Here is a 15,702-nt window from a genome sequence, read left to right as displayed (position 1 = left end):
ACTAGCATCAGTACAATCACTAGTGAATTATCATTATGAAATAAAGTCTGTTTTAATAAAATATAATCAACTTCCACTTAAAATATTTAAGTTATTTTGGAATATGGTACAGGCAGAGTAACATTTAAGAGTAAGTAAGCATTCATTTTTTATTTTAAATTTGAACTGATACTTTTCCAAATAAGATATATGGGTAGCAAATAAATACAGGAAAAGATGCTCATCATTCGTCATTAAGGACATGCAAGTTAAAATTATGACACTGCCACTAAAATGGCTAATATTAAAAAGATAGGTCACACCAAGCACCGGGGAAAATGGGGACGTTTCATATAGTTCAAAAACTTCTGGGAAAAATGGAGTATATTGAAATACTAGCGATCAATGAAAGGGAGTGGTAAGGGGTATAGAAAAAAATAGGGGGACCAAAGGTTAAAATATAATGCGTAGATGGAAATACTAGTGGTCAATGAGAGGGAGGGGTAAGGGGTATGGTATGTATGAGTTTTTACTTTTTACTTTTTATTTCTTTTTCTGGAGTGATTCAAATGTTCTAAAAAATGATTATGGTGATGAATATACTACTGTCTGATGATATTATGAGTCACTGTACACCATATATGGAATGTTTGTATGTTAAGAATGTTTCATGTTTCTATGATGTTTTAGTGTGTCAATAAAAAAAAATTCTGGGAAGAATGTAAACAGTTTCAATCACTTTAGAAATAGTTTAGCATTTTCTTAAAAGTTTAAACATAAAACTACCATATGACCCAACCACTCCACTCCAAGATAGTCACCAAAGAGAAATAAAAGCAATTTTCCAAACAAACACTTATAAATAAAAAAAGATAAAGTAGCAGCAGCTATACTAGTATCAGACAAAATAGACTTTAAACATAAAGACATCATAAGAGACAAAGAAGGACACTATATATTAATAAAAGGGACAATTCAACAAGAAGAAATAATAATCATAAATGTTTATGCTCCCAATCAAGGAGCTTCAAAGTACATGAGACAGATATTGGTAAAACTGAAGGGAGTGAGAGAACTTTCAACAATAATATTAGGAGACATCAATACACCATTGTCTTCTATAGACAGAACAACCAGACAAAAGATCAACAAGGAAATAGAGAACTTAAACAATCTGATAAATGAATTAGACCTAACAGACATATGTAGGTTACTACACCCCAAAACACCAGCATAAATATTCTTCTATAGTGCTCATGTAACATTCTCCAGGACAGATCATATGGTGGGGCACAAAACAGGTCTTTATAAATTTAAAAACACAGAAATTATTCAAAGCACTGTCTGATCACAATGGAATGAAGCTGGAAATCAATAATCACCAAAGAATGAGAACATTCACAAATAAATGGAGATTAAATGGCACACTCTTATACAATCAGTGGGTCAAAGAAGAAACTGCTAGAGAAATTGGTAGCTATCTGGAGATGAATGAAAATGAGAATATAGCATATCAGAACTTATGGGATATGGTAAAGGTTGTGCTGAGAAGGAAATTTATTGCCCTAAATACCTACATTAACAAGGAAGAAAGAGAAAAACTTGAGGACTTGAGAAAGAACAGAAAATTAACCCCAAAGCAAACAAAAGAAGAAAAATAACAAAGATTAAAGCAGAGTTAAATGAACAGGAGAACAAAAGAACAACAGAAAGAATTAATAAAACCAATAGTTGGTTCTTTGAGAAAATCAATAAGATCAATGGACCACTAGCAAGGATGACAAAGAAAAAAGGAGAGAAGATGCAAATAAACAAAATCAGAAATAAGAGGGGGTCATTATCATACACCCTGAATAAATTTTAAAAAAATCATAAGAGGATACTATGAACAACTGCATGCCAACAAACTAGACAACTCAGATGAAATGGACAAATTCTTGGAAACACACAAACAATCTACATGACTCAAGAAGAAACAAGATCTCAACAAAGCAATCACAGGTAAAGAGATTCAATCAGTAATCAAAAATATTCCTACAAAGAAAAGCCCAGGGCCAGATGGCTTCACAGGGGAATTTTATCAAACATTCCAAAAAGAACTAACAACAATCCTGCTTAAACTTTTCCAAAAAATTGAGGAAAAAGGAACACTATCTAACTCATTTTATGAAACTAACATCACTTTAATACCAAAAACCGGGTAAAGATGTTATAAGAAAGGAAAACTAAAGGCCAATCTCCCTAATGAACATAGAAGCAAAAATTCTCAACAAAATATTAGTAAATCAAATACAACAACACATTAAAAGAATTATACACCATGACTAAGTGGGGTTTAAGCAGGAATGCAAGGATGGTTCAATGTAAGAGAATCAATTAATGTAATACAGCACACATTAACAAACGTTACTCTTTTTTTTTTTTTTACATGGGCAGGAACCAAGAATCAAACCCAGGTCCCTGGTATGGCAGGCGAGAATTTTGCCACTGAGCCACCATCCCACTGCCCCTCATTAACAAATGGAAAGGGAAAAATCAATGATCACCTCATTCGATGCTGAAAATGCATTCAACAAAATTCAACATCCTTTTCTGATAAAAATACTTCAAAATGTAGGAATCAAAGGTAACTTTCTCAATATGATAAAGAGCATATAGAAAAAACCCATAGCCATCATTGTACTCAACGGTAAAAAATGGAAAGCTTTCTCCCTAAGATTGGGAATGAGACAAGGATGCCCTCTGTCACCACTACTATTAACATTGTACCAGAAGTTCTAGCTAGAGGAACTAGGCATGAAAAAGAAATAAAAGTCATTCAGGTTGGAAAAGAAGAAGGAAAACTTGATTACTTACAGATGGCATGACATTATCCTTGGAAAATCTTGAGAAATCTGCAACAAAGTTGCTTGAACTAATAAATTCAGCAAGGTGGCAGGATATGAAATTAATGTGCAAAAATCAATAATGTTTGTATACATAAGCAATCACCTAACTGAGGAATCAATTAAGGAAAAAAATCCATTCAAAATAGCAACTAAAAGAATCAAGTATCTAGGAACAAGCTTAACTAGGGATGTAAAGGAGTTGTACACAGAAAACAACGTAACACTGCTGAAAGAAATAAAAAATCTAAATAGGTTTGGAAAGACATTCCATGCTCACAGGTAGGAATGTAGTTAAGATGCCAATTGTACCCAAACTGATCTACAGATTCAATGCTGTACCAATCAAAATTCCAACAACTTACTTTGAAGACCTGGAAAAGCTAACTACCAAATTCATCTGGAAGGGAAAGATACCACAAATAGCTAAAAGCATCCTAAAACAGAAGAACAAAGTGGGAGGATTAACACTTTCTGACTTTAAAACTTATTATAAAGCCACAGTGGTCAAAATAGCATGGTATTAAATTTTAAAAATGTTTTTGCATGAGGAAGAACAAAGGAATGTCATTACTGCAGGGTGCTGAAAATAGATGGTAGTTAACATTTTAAAATTTCAACTTATGTGTGAGACTAAAGCAAAAAATGTTTATTTGGTACAAAATTTATATTTTGACTAGTGCATTTCCTAATATAACTTATGTAGACAGCTTGACTGAACACCATAAGTACTTGGAACCTTGGGTAGGACATGAGATTTTGTTGGTTTGTCTAGAGTGATGCCCCAATGAATTCCAGAGTGATTTGATCAGTGAGTGGAAAAGTATTTGCAAAGTCTCCTTCGGGGAATGGTGAGAACGGGGGAAAATTCAACTTCCCCAAGTTGGATTCTTGATATTCTCACAAGCAGTGTGGACAACCAAAGCTATAGGCTGAGCCCCCAGTCTTGGGGTTTCTTCAAATGAAACTTAATCCCACAAAGGATAGGTCAAGTTAACTTAAAATTAGGCCTAAGAGTCACTCCTAAGAGAGCCTCTTTTGTTGCTCAGATGTGGCCTCTCTCTCCAGCCAACACAACAAGAAAACTCACCACCCTCCCCCTGTCTATGTGGGACATGACTCCCAGGGGTGCAGACCTTCCTGGGAACATGGGACAGAAATCCTAGAATGAGCTGAGACTCAGCATCAAGGGATTGAGAACATCTTCTTGACCAAAACAGGGAAGAGTGAAATGAGACAAAGTGTCAATGGCTGAGAGACTCCAGAGTCAAGAGGTTATTCTGGAAGTTATTCTTATGTATTAAGTAGCTATCACCTTGTTATTCACAATGTAATGGAGAGACTGGAGGGAACTGCCTGAAATTGTAGAGCTGTGTTCCAGTAGCCATGTTTCTTGATGATGATTATATAATGATATAGCTCTCACAATGTGACTGTGTGATTGTGAAAACCTTGTGTCTGATGCTCCTTTTATCTACCTTGTCAACAGATGAGAGGAACATATGGAATAAAAATAAATAATAGGGGGAACAAATGTTAAAATAAATTTAGTTTGAAATGCTAGTGATCAATGAAAGGGAGAGGTAAGGGGTATGGCATGTATACATTTTTTTCTGTTTTCATTTTATTTCTTTTTCTGAATAGATGCAAATGTTCCAAGAAATGATTATGATGATGAATATGCAACTATTTGGTGATATTGTGAATTACTGATTATATATGTAGAACGGAATGATCAAAATAGGAATGTTTGCATTTTCTTTGTGTTTTTTGATATTTAAAAAAATAAAATAAAAAGATTAAAAAAACACAACAGCATGGCACTGGCACAAAGACAGAAGCATTAACCAATGGAATCAAATCAAGAGTGCAGAAATAGACCACCAAATCTATGGTCAACTGACTTTTGACAAGGCCCGCAAATCCTCTGAACTGGGGCAAAATAGTCTTTTCAATAATTGCGCATGGAAGAACTGGGTATCAATAGCCAAGAGAATGGAAGAGGACCCCTATCTGACACCTTGCACAAAAATTATCTCAAAGTGGATCAAGCCCCTAAGTTTAAGAACTAGCACCATAAAGCTTCTAGAAGAAAATGCAGGGGCACATCCTTAAGACCAAGTAATAAGGTAGCTTCCTACACTTTACACCCAAAGCATAAGCAACAAAAGAAAAAACAGATAAATGGGAACTCTATAAATCAAATGCCCGTAAAAACTTTGTGAAAAAGGTGAAGAGGAAGCCTGTTCAATGGGAGAAAAATATTTGGAAGTCACAGAAAGGTTTGATATCGTGTATAAAGAAATTACACAACTCAACAACAAAAGAACAAACAATACAGTTATAAAATGGGCTAAAGATATGAATAGGTATTTTTCTGAAGAGCAATTACAGATGGCTAAAAAGCATATGAAGAGATGCGTATTTTCAATAGCTATAGGGGAAATGCAGATCAAGACTATAATGAGCTATTACCTCACACCTATAAGAACGTCTGCTTTTAAACAAACAAAATTACAGTTGGAGAGGATGTGAAGAAACTGGAACACTTATTCATTGCTGCTGGGAATGTATAATGGTACAGCCACAATGGAAAACAGTTTGGCAGTTCCTTAGAAAACTGAACATCAAGTTGCCCTATAGCTAGGCAACACCACCAATCATATATACCCAGAAGAGCTGAAAGCAGTGAAACAGACATTTGCACACCAATGTTCATTGCAGCAGTATTCACAATCGCCAGAAGATGGAAATGATCCAAATGCCCAACAACAGAAGAGTGGATTAACAAAATGTGGTATATACATACAATGGAATATTATGCGGCAGTAAGATGAAATGATGTCCTGAAGCACATGACAAGATGGTTGAGCCTTGAGAACATAATCTTGAGTAAAATAAGCCAGACACAAAAGGATAGTGTGTGATTCCACTTTTATGACCATGGTAAAGGTAAAATCAGAGGCTTATAATACAGAATATGGGGACCTAGAGATACGTGGAAGCTAGAGATGGGTGAATGGTTACCTAATGAGGTTGAACTCAAATGTAAGGGAATAGCTGGAAGTGAAAATGGTTCACTAGTCTGTAAGTAATACTACCACGTTGAAGGTGAACATGATTGAAATGGATTGTATAGACCCATTTGTCCCACTGATTAACACTACAAACATAAATAAGTTCTTGTATGAACTACTATAAAGGTATGAATCTTATACAAAGAGTGTATAAGTACCGGGTATGGGGGAAAAACTGCTAATGCATGCTATGGACTGTGTTTAACAGGAAAACATCAGCAGTATTACAGCAACACCAGGAGGAAATAATGGGGGGAAAGACAACAGTTACGGGGAGGTTTAAATTTTCTTTTTGGTGAGGGTGTTTATTGGTTATATTTTCCTTGGGAGCAATGATATTATCTAAAATTGAGAGTGTTGTTGGACTGTTGAGTTTGGACATCATACATGATGCCCAATTTAATGGAGATGGCTGAAAGAAGCACTGACTGATAAGTAGATTGGTAAACTAGGGTGTATATATATGATCAAATAGTGTGCTGCTCCAAAAACGAACAAAGTTGTGAGGCAACCAACAATGAAACTGTGAAACATTTGGAAAATAAGCCAGAAACAAAAGAGCAAATATTGTATGGTCTCATTTAGAAAATACCTATAAGAAAAGAGGGGCCTAAATTGTAAGCTCTTAGAGTAGTCACATTCAGTCCAGGGTGGTAATTGTTATTTCTGGATTTTGAGGTCCTGTCTTATATATGTATATCCTGGTATTTAGAGATAAAAATGAAGCCAATCAGGTTGGGATTACGGTTATTCAGAACAGAGGGGGTAAGGAAGCCATTTAGAACCTCATCTACTCTTTGAGACCAAAGGAAGAAAGTTTTATTTTGTCCAGAAGCTAAATTTTCTGTAGCACATGATTTAACTCAACCTGTCTGAACAGATTATTCAAATAATCCAAACACAGCGAGCCCAGATCAGAATGAGGGCCTTTAATCCTATATAGCTTATTGCAATGCCTGAATACATTGCAGATAATCAGAAAGTATTGACAAAGTCTCTTGAGGGGTGGGGAAAAAATATATGGAACTATTAAACTTCACCACTGGGGAAATCCTTGATACTGTGCTAAACATTAGGGACACACAAATTAATAGGACAAGGCCTTGATCTTGAGGTTTGCTCTTGTGAAGCTTATGTACATAGCGGAAAAGCTTAGTATACCTATAGGTATGCCTGAGAGTTACTTCTGGAGGACTTTTTTTGTTGGTCAGATGTAGCCTTTCTCTTTCTAAGCCCAATTCTGCAAGTGAAATCATAGTCCTCCCCACTACGTGGGACATGGCATCCGGGGTGAAAGTCTCCCTGGTTGCATGGGAGAGGACTCTCAGAGATGAGTCTGGCCCTGGCGCCATGGGATCAACAATCCCATCCTGACCAAAATGGGGAAAAGAAGTATAACAAATAAGACATTAGTGGCTGAGAGAGTTCAAATAGAGTCAAGAGGCTACTCTGGAGGTCACTTCTACACAAGCTTCAGACAGACATTATTACCTATCATAGCTTGCCAGACCCCAAATAAAACCATTCCTGCCAATCCTAAAGAACACCTATGGTGTCATATATATAAGATTCTACAGATGCACTAGGGTAGCTTTCCAGAAACCTAAAACCTCCAATGGGTCCCTGGACCAGATAAGTCCTGAAATGCAGAGGGGCCAGCATCTCCAGAACATCAACTAGTTACATTCCCCTATCCCATATCCCTTCCAACATGAAAAAGAATGGGCATAGCCCAAATACCCCTAAAGAGTGGGAGAAAGATCAGAGGTGATGGTGGAGTTGTATGGAGAAGGTGCGGTTTAACAAATGAGTATGATTGCTGAATCATTATAAAATTATTTCTTTTAATCTCTAGCATTTTAGAGCAGCTATAAGTAAAAAACTAAAATTGTGGAATTGTAACCCATACCAAACTCTGAAATCTCTTCTCCAACGAATTTTTGTGACATGCTTTGAAATTCCTCGCTCTTTTGTATATATGTTACTTTTTACCAAAAAGAAAAAAAAATGATTGTGATAAATGCAGCTCTACATAAAAAAAAAAGAAAGTTTCCAAGTTCTCTGTACTTCTCTTTAGCACGTTACCTAACGTGGCCTCTAAAAGAGAATGTTGCTAAAGTATTTCTTATTTTGAAATGAAGATGGGTAAGTAAGATTTTTTCTTTTTTGTAATTTGATACCTACATATAATGAACTATTCAACCAAGAGTGGAAAATACCCGGTATGAAGCCAAACCCCTGTTATTTGAGAGTCACTATTCTGACTCTACATTCTCAAAAGACTGTTGAGGATATGACAAACTACAAAAAAAAAAAAATGGAAACAAATGAAAAAGAAAATAATATTAGTGATATAATTTGGCCAGAGGGCTTGTGGATGTTCATCTGTGCTTAACCCAGCAGAGTTGCATGTGAAGGAAAACAAAGAGCACCTACTAACAAAGGGGCAAAAGGCAGTCTCAAAGGGCCACATGAAGAGATCTCGATTGAGTCATGTTATTATGTGGAAGTGAGAATGAGTGTTACACTACACATACAGTGGATCTTAAGTTAAACTCGGGACTTAAATTGTACAGTTTTAAAATGTGCTATCATCAAGTGTAACAAAAGTTTCGCACCACTGAAAGGTAATACATGGGAATCCTGTATTTACGTATGATTTTTCTGTAAACCCACAGCTTCTCTAACAAAGAAAACTTACGAAATGAAAAAAAAAAGTAATACAATTAAAAAAAAAGAACAAACACTTGATACCAGCAATTTGGATGAAATGTAAAATAATGAAAGAAGTCAGACCAAAAACAAAGAGTACATACTATATGATTACTTTTTCATGCAATTCCAGAAAATATAACTTAATCTATACTGACAGAAAGCAGACAAGTCGTTTCCGGGGACTGTGTCAGGGGGTGGAGTATGTTGAGGGGGTAGAGGTTTATTACAAAGAGGCATCAGGCAACTTTTGGAGTGATGGGTTCATTATGTTGATTGCAGTAATGGTTTTGTGGGTTTACACATACGTCAAAACACATCAGAATTGTACATTTAAATTTATGTATTTTATTGTATATCTATATTTCAATAAAGTTGTAAAACTAAAAGCTGCCTGATTTAGCCAATTCTCTCCTCCTCCCCCACTTTCTCTTGAGCTCATTCCAGTCAGGCTACTGCCCCCACTGCCCCATGACACTGCTCATCAGGATCACTGATGACCTCCACGTCACTAAGATCTATCAACATTTGACACAATTAATCATATCCACCTTGAAGCACTTTCCTTGCCTCACTTCCAGGATACCTTACTCCCCTGGATTCTGTAACAACTCACTGATCTTACCTTCTCATTTTTTTTCAGGCAACTCCTCTTCATCTCTCTTGTTCTCTTGGACACTGGAATGCCCCAGAACTTTTCTTTTCTAAATATGGTGATGACTTCATTTTATCTGTTCATTGACACCATGTGCATTTCTACTACTAGTCTGAAACCCTGTACTGGACATCATTTCCACTTGGATGTCTAAGAGGCATTTCAAATTCAAGTTTCCAAATGGAACTCTTAACTGTATTCACCCAACTCCTTGCACAGTCTTTCCCACTTCGGTTAATGATAATTATCCTTCCAGTTGCTCAGCCATCATTCTTAACATTTCTTTCTTACACCCACATCCACTCACTCTGTCAGCAAATATCACTGACTCTACCTTCACACATATATTGTTTTTTATATTCATCATCATGATCATTTCTTAGAACACGTGTATCAATTCAGAAAAAGCAGTAACAAGAAAACAGAAAACCATTCATACATACCAAACCCCTTGGCCCTCCCCTTCACCAATCACCAGCATTTCAATCTATTAAATTTATTTTAACATTTGTTCCCCCTATTATTTATTTATTTTTAATCCATATGTTTTACTTGTTTGTCGATCAGATAGACAAAAGGAGCATCAGACACAAGGCTCTCACAACCACAGTCACACTGCAAAAGCCATATATCATCATACAATTATCTTCAAGAAACATGGCCACTGAGCAGAACTCCACATTTTCAGGCAGCTCCCTCCAGCCTCTTCCTTACACCTTAACTAAACAGGCGGTATCTATTTAATGCATAAGAATAATTTCCAGGATAACCTCTCGACTCTGTTTGGAATCTCTCAGCCATTGACACTTTATTTTGTCTCATTTCACTCTTCCCCCTTTTGGTGGAGAAGATTTTCTCAATCCTTTGAAGTTGAGTTCCAGTTCATTCTAGGATTTCTGTCCCATGTTGCCAGGAAGGTCTACACCCCTGGGAGCCATGTCCCAAGTAGAGAAGGGGAGGGCAGCTAGTTTGGTTGCTGTGTCGGCCGAAAGAGAGACAGAGGCCACATTTGAGCAACAGAAGAGGTTCCCTTGGGGGTGATTATTAGACCTAATTTTAAGTAGGCTTAGCCTATCCTTTGCAGAATTAAGTTTCATATGAACAAATCCCAAGATTGGAGGCTCAGCCTATTGCTTTGGCTGTCCCCACTGTGTGTGAAAATATCAAGAATTCTCCACTTGGGGAAGTTGACTTTTCCCCCTTTCTCACCATCCCCTCTAGGGGACTCTGCAAATACTTCCCTATTCACTGTTGAATATGGATTTATCTGGGCATCACTCTCGATAAACCTATAAAATTTCATGTCCTATGCAAGGTTCCAAGTACTATGGTGTTCGATTAAGCTGTCCACATAAGTTATATTAGGAAATGCACTAGTCAAAATATAAATTTTGTACCAAATAGACATTTTTTGCTTGTCTCACACATAAAGTTCTAAAATATTAATTATCATCTATTTTCAACATCCTGCATTATTGACATTCCTTTGTTCTTCCTCATGCAGAAACATTTTTAAATTTGCACATTTAATCACTCCTAGATTATACCATCTCAGTCTTTATGCCTATATTTCCTTCTGATTTCATTTGTGCCTCTTGGCCTCCTCCCTCTGTCATTCTCACATTCAGCTTCATTCAGTGTTCTAACATTACTGTATTACACTTAGGTAGTATTGTGCTATCCATTTCTGAATTTCTACAATCAGTCCTGTTGCACAATCTGTCTCCCTTTAGCTCCAATTACCCAATATCTACCCTATTTCTATCTCCTGATGGTCTCTGTTACCAACTAAAATTCCCTAAGTTCATTCGCTAATGTCAGTTCATATCAGTGAGACCATACAGTATTTGTCCTTTTTGATTTGTCGGCTAATCACACTCAGCATAACGTCCTTAAGGTCCATTCATGTTGTTACATATTTCATAACTTTATTCTGTCTTACAGCTGCATAATATTCCATCTTATGTAAATGTCACAGTTTGTTTAGTCAACTGTCTGTTGATGGACATTCTGGCTGTTTCCATCTCTTGGCAATTACAAATAATGCTGCTATAAACATTGGTGTGCAAATGTCCACTTGTGTCCTTGCCCTCATATCCTCTGAGTAGATACCTAGTAATGGTATTGCCGGGTCATTTGGCAATTCTATACTTAGCTTCCTGAGGAACCGCCACATTGCCTTCCATGGCGGTTGTACCATTTGACATTCCCACCAAGAGTGGATAAGAGTGCCTCTTTCTCCACATTCTCTCTAGCACTTGTCATTTTCTGTTTTATTGATAATGGCCGTGCTGGTGGATGTGAGATGATATTTCATTACCTTCACACATATTTTGACCATTTTTCACTATCTCCACAACCTGATCTAAGTCAACATAATTTCTTGCCTAGATTATTGCAGTGGCTCTCTTCACTGTTCTCCTTGTTTTGGCCCTTGCCTCTCTTCTGTCTATTCCTCATACAGCAGCCACTGCGATCTGTTAAAACAGAAGTCAAATCACATTATTACTCTGTTCAGGATCCTCCAATGGCTTACTAGACGTGAAAGTCAAAGCCTTTACAAAGGCTTAGTAGGCTTAGCACTCTGAATTCCTTCTCCTATTCTCCCCAACATTCTCTTCTCCTGCCATCTTCATCTTCTTGCCTTTCCTTTAATGCAACAGTCACACTCCTACCTCAGGGCCTTTGTACTTACTGTGACACTTAGGGCTCCCTCTGCCAGTAATGCTACTCTCCCAGAAATCTGAGAAGTTCACTCTCCTAACTTCTTAAGGATTTTACTCAAATATCACTTTTCCAAGGGGGTCTTTGTTAACTACCCAATTTTAAATTAATTCTCCTTACTCCATATTCCCTATTCCACCTCCTTTGTAATTTTTCTCTAGAAAACTGACTCTATGTAATACATTATATTTTTATTTTGCTTATTATCTTTCTTCACTAGAAAGCAAACCCCCTGAGCACTGGAATGTAATTAGACCAGTACATGATACATAGTAGGTGCTCAATAAATGTTTGTTGAATAAATGAATAAAATTGAAATGCAAGCTCTTTAATCAGAGTTCCATAAATGCATGGGTCTTTTCTGCAGTGTACTGTATATCACTGGCCTGTTTCATTCATTTCTGCTCTTTCTGTACTTTAAAAAATAAATATTTAGGGCTTTAAAGGTACTGCCTTAGCTACCTCACAAAGATTCTGATATATGATATTTTTGCTTTTGTCTAGTTCTGAGTATTTTTCTACTTGCTATTATGGTTTATATTCAACCTACAAGTTATTCAGAAGCATGCTTTTAGATTTCCAAATGGATGGGATTTTAAAGAACTCATCTCTTCTTTACTCATTTCTAATTTTAACTGTACTATGGTCAGATAATATGATCTGTATGAGGCAGATTCTTTGAATTATATTGAGAGCTGTTTTATTTAACGTGGTATACAGTCAATTTGTATGAAGTCTGAGTGTTTAATGAAAATTTTTAATACTAGAATTTATCAGAGTAGCTAACGTTGTGAAAATATTTTAATTCAGTATGGTATGACAGAAATGCTTTTTACACACAGAAACATGATTTAATTTTAGAAAAATCAAAGGTAAAGGGGCTTATAATGAAAAGCTACAGCTTTCTGTTGAGTTTTCCCACCCCCAAAAGACAATCGGTTATAACTGCTTCTCATTTTACTGCTTTGGCATGTTACTTTAAATCTCTAAATGTTACAGTGCTATTTTTTGATTCATCAACCTTCAACTGAACTGAAAGGTGAACTGAAGGTGAACTGAAGCTGATGGGTTTGAGCCTCTGGTATGCTTTGCAGATGTACATGGAAGCAGATTTTGTCAGTGAGCTCAGGGTATCTCAAAGAAGGGTAGAAGTCCTAATGTCTGTTAGATACCCATACGAATGCTGTTTGCTACAGTTCTGCGTCCTACGCTTGGATGTTTTTTATAAGAATTGTCAATGTTGGAAATTCTTAAATAAAACTGATTTAAAGTAAAAAAAAAAAAAAAAAAAGTGGTATACAGAACAGACCTCTTACCTGCATATCTAATTCATGGCATCTTTGAGCAATTTCTTCTTTTGCTGACAAAGCTTCATTTAATTCCTCCGTAGTTTTCTTCAACTGGTTAAAAACAAAGAGATAAGATTAACATTTCAATATGGCAACCATTATTAATTACATATGAACAACAGAGAATCAAAAGTTTTTCCAGAAAATTCCCACATTTTCCCCCTTCTCCTTTTTTAGGTGGGGGTAGGAAATAAGAGGTATGTGTCGGGGAAGGAGAATCAAAAACCCTTCTGCAAGAATCTCAAAAGGCACTTATAAATTTGAATTTTTTTTAGTTCAAAGTTTATCTTTTCTGTCTTTTCCCTACATTAAATTTTCTTATACATTTTATTCTTATTATTAATATTATCAATTTTTATTCTGGGATATTTGGTCCTTGGTGCTACTGATTCTATAACTGAGACAATTTACCTTGGTATAAAGTATGCATGTACTACAGGTAAGAGGGGTTTCAACTGTTAAATATACATCTAGTCTATTTTCAACATAAGTTTTTTAGTCATCTTAAACCTTTATATGCTAATTTGTATATCAGCATTTTCAAAATAAAAGATTTTATTATGATTCTCAACATAAAATAAGCCTTTCTGAGTTGTGTACCAATATCACTTCGTTAGCAGAGAACCAAAAAATTGAATAAAAAAATTTTTTGTTTTTTCATTTCATATAATGAAACATCTGTGTAATATAGATCCTAAAAATGCATTCAAGGTATAACAACTTAAAAATGAAACACCACAAAGTAAAAGAAAGACAAATTATAATTTGGGTTAAGACTATAGCATATGCAAAGATTCTTCTGCAAAATCTTGAGAAGATATGAGAAAACAAAGAATACAAAGACTTTTTGCCCAGAATAACGTGAACAAAGAAACTGACAAATATAACTAACAATATTTCACTAAGAAGCAATCACTGAAATTATAAAATAATTTTCTGTTAAAATCACTGCTGTGTTCTCAAAAAATACAGTAGTTCCCTTAGTGCATTTAAATATCTCCTGGCAGATGATTCACTACTTCACAAAGATAAAGGTTAGGGTAGAAGAGATATCCTCAATTGAAGAAAAAAGTGAAGTAAAAGATAAATTACATTTTGTATTATAAATAAATCCTAAGATTAAATGTATGCCATTTTCCAGGAATGCATCTACTGTGACTTGACTACACAAATTACAGTTATTTAAAGAAGTTAATTTATTTTAAAGGAGGTTATACACAGATGCTATTTATTCATAAATGTGTAGCATCCATTAGTAAGATGGCTTTTTAAGTTCTTAAATTTTAGGTAAATTATAAGATTTTAGAGAATCATATCAATATAGCCCATAAGAAATTTCAGCCAAAACGTTCTTTTCACCAATACAAATGCATCCATTTTAATCTTCACGTGAACACACTCATGAAAAATTGGATACCTGGCGATCAAGGTCAACATAGGCATCATTTCCAGCAGAGACAGGGGATTCTTTACTCATCAGCTGAAATTAAGATGTAAGTAATTATAATTTTGATGTAAAGAAGACATATAACATAACGTACACAACAAACGTAAGGGCCCAGCCACAATATAATTATAAAAATTAAAATGAAACATTAACATAAAAAGGAACATTTTCTTATATAGTAAAGATTTTCAGTATGGAACATATCTTGTATTCCAAGATAATATAATGCTTTCATTGAAAATGAGAGGCCTAAATTCTGGTGCTCATTTTCACAATAGGCCCACTCATAAGAATCAAGTGTTATTTATTCTTATCAATAAAGACAAGTCTAAGTTAAAAATATGGCTAGGTATCTTAAAACAGTGACTTTTTAGTTAAAACTAACAACACTATTTCTAAAGAATGAAAGGTGGGCATTAGCCAATGCTAACTGGTTTATATTTAATAATACATGCACATACACAAATCGATGCCTTAGTGTCACCAACCAGTGTGCTGCAAAGAGAGAAGATCCAAAGGGTATGTGCAGGGGTGGGGGAAAAGAGGACAGAATTCCAATTGTGACTAATGGCTGGGGCAGATTCAAACGGTAGCAATCCCTTATGGTTTCCTTATGTTCTGTGTGAAGGACAAAAGGGAGGACCAATTAGAAATGTGGGGAGATACTGTGAAAGAGCTTGTGATTTCAGCCTTGACTCCACTCTCTAGAGAAAGGAACTGTTACATTCAGCTACACTTTTTTCCTCTCTATCAGTGGCTCTCAAAGTGAGGTCCCCAGACCAATAGCATCAGCACTGACTGAGAACTTGTTAGGAATACAATTTTTAGGGAGGGCCACCCCAGGGCCACCAGAAACTCTGGGGTTGGGGTCCAG

The 15,702-nt window shown here is 35.8% G+C and overlaps 1 protein-coding gene across 3 annotated transcripts in view; it reads right to left on the bottom strand.

The window, feature by feature from the left end:
* The window catches only part of HOOK3 (hook microtubule tethering protein 3), a 176,191-nt gene that overhangs the window by 72,932 nt on the left and 87,557 nt on the right, over window positions 1–15,702 (bottom strand). For all 3 annotated transcript variants that reach the window (XM_077152641.1, XM_077152638.1, XM_077152639.1), the window contains 2 exons: window positions 14,799–14,861; window positions 13,349–13,432 (listed from right to left, as the gene is read on the bottom strand). In XM_077152641.1, coding sequence (XP_077008756.1) covers window positions 13,349–13,432; window positions 14,799–14,861 — 147 coding nt within the window. The remainder of the gene's footprint in view (window positions 1–13,348; window positions 13,433–14,798; window positions 14,862–15,702) is intronic.

This window comes from Tamandua tetradactyla, chromosome 3 (assembly GCF_023851605.1).
Source record: "Tamandua tetradactyla isolate mTamTet1 chromosome 3, mTamTet1.pri, whole genome shotgun sequence".
NCBI classification, from domain to species: Eukaryota; Metazoa; Chordata; class Mammalia; order Pilosa; family Myrmecophagidae; genus Tamandua; species Tamandua tetradactyla.
The sequence above is the reverse complement of the archived record's forward strand: the minus strand, read 5'-3'. Positions and strand labels throughout refer to the sequence as shown.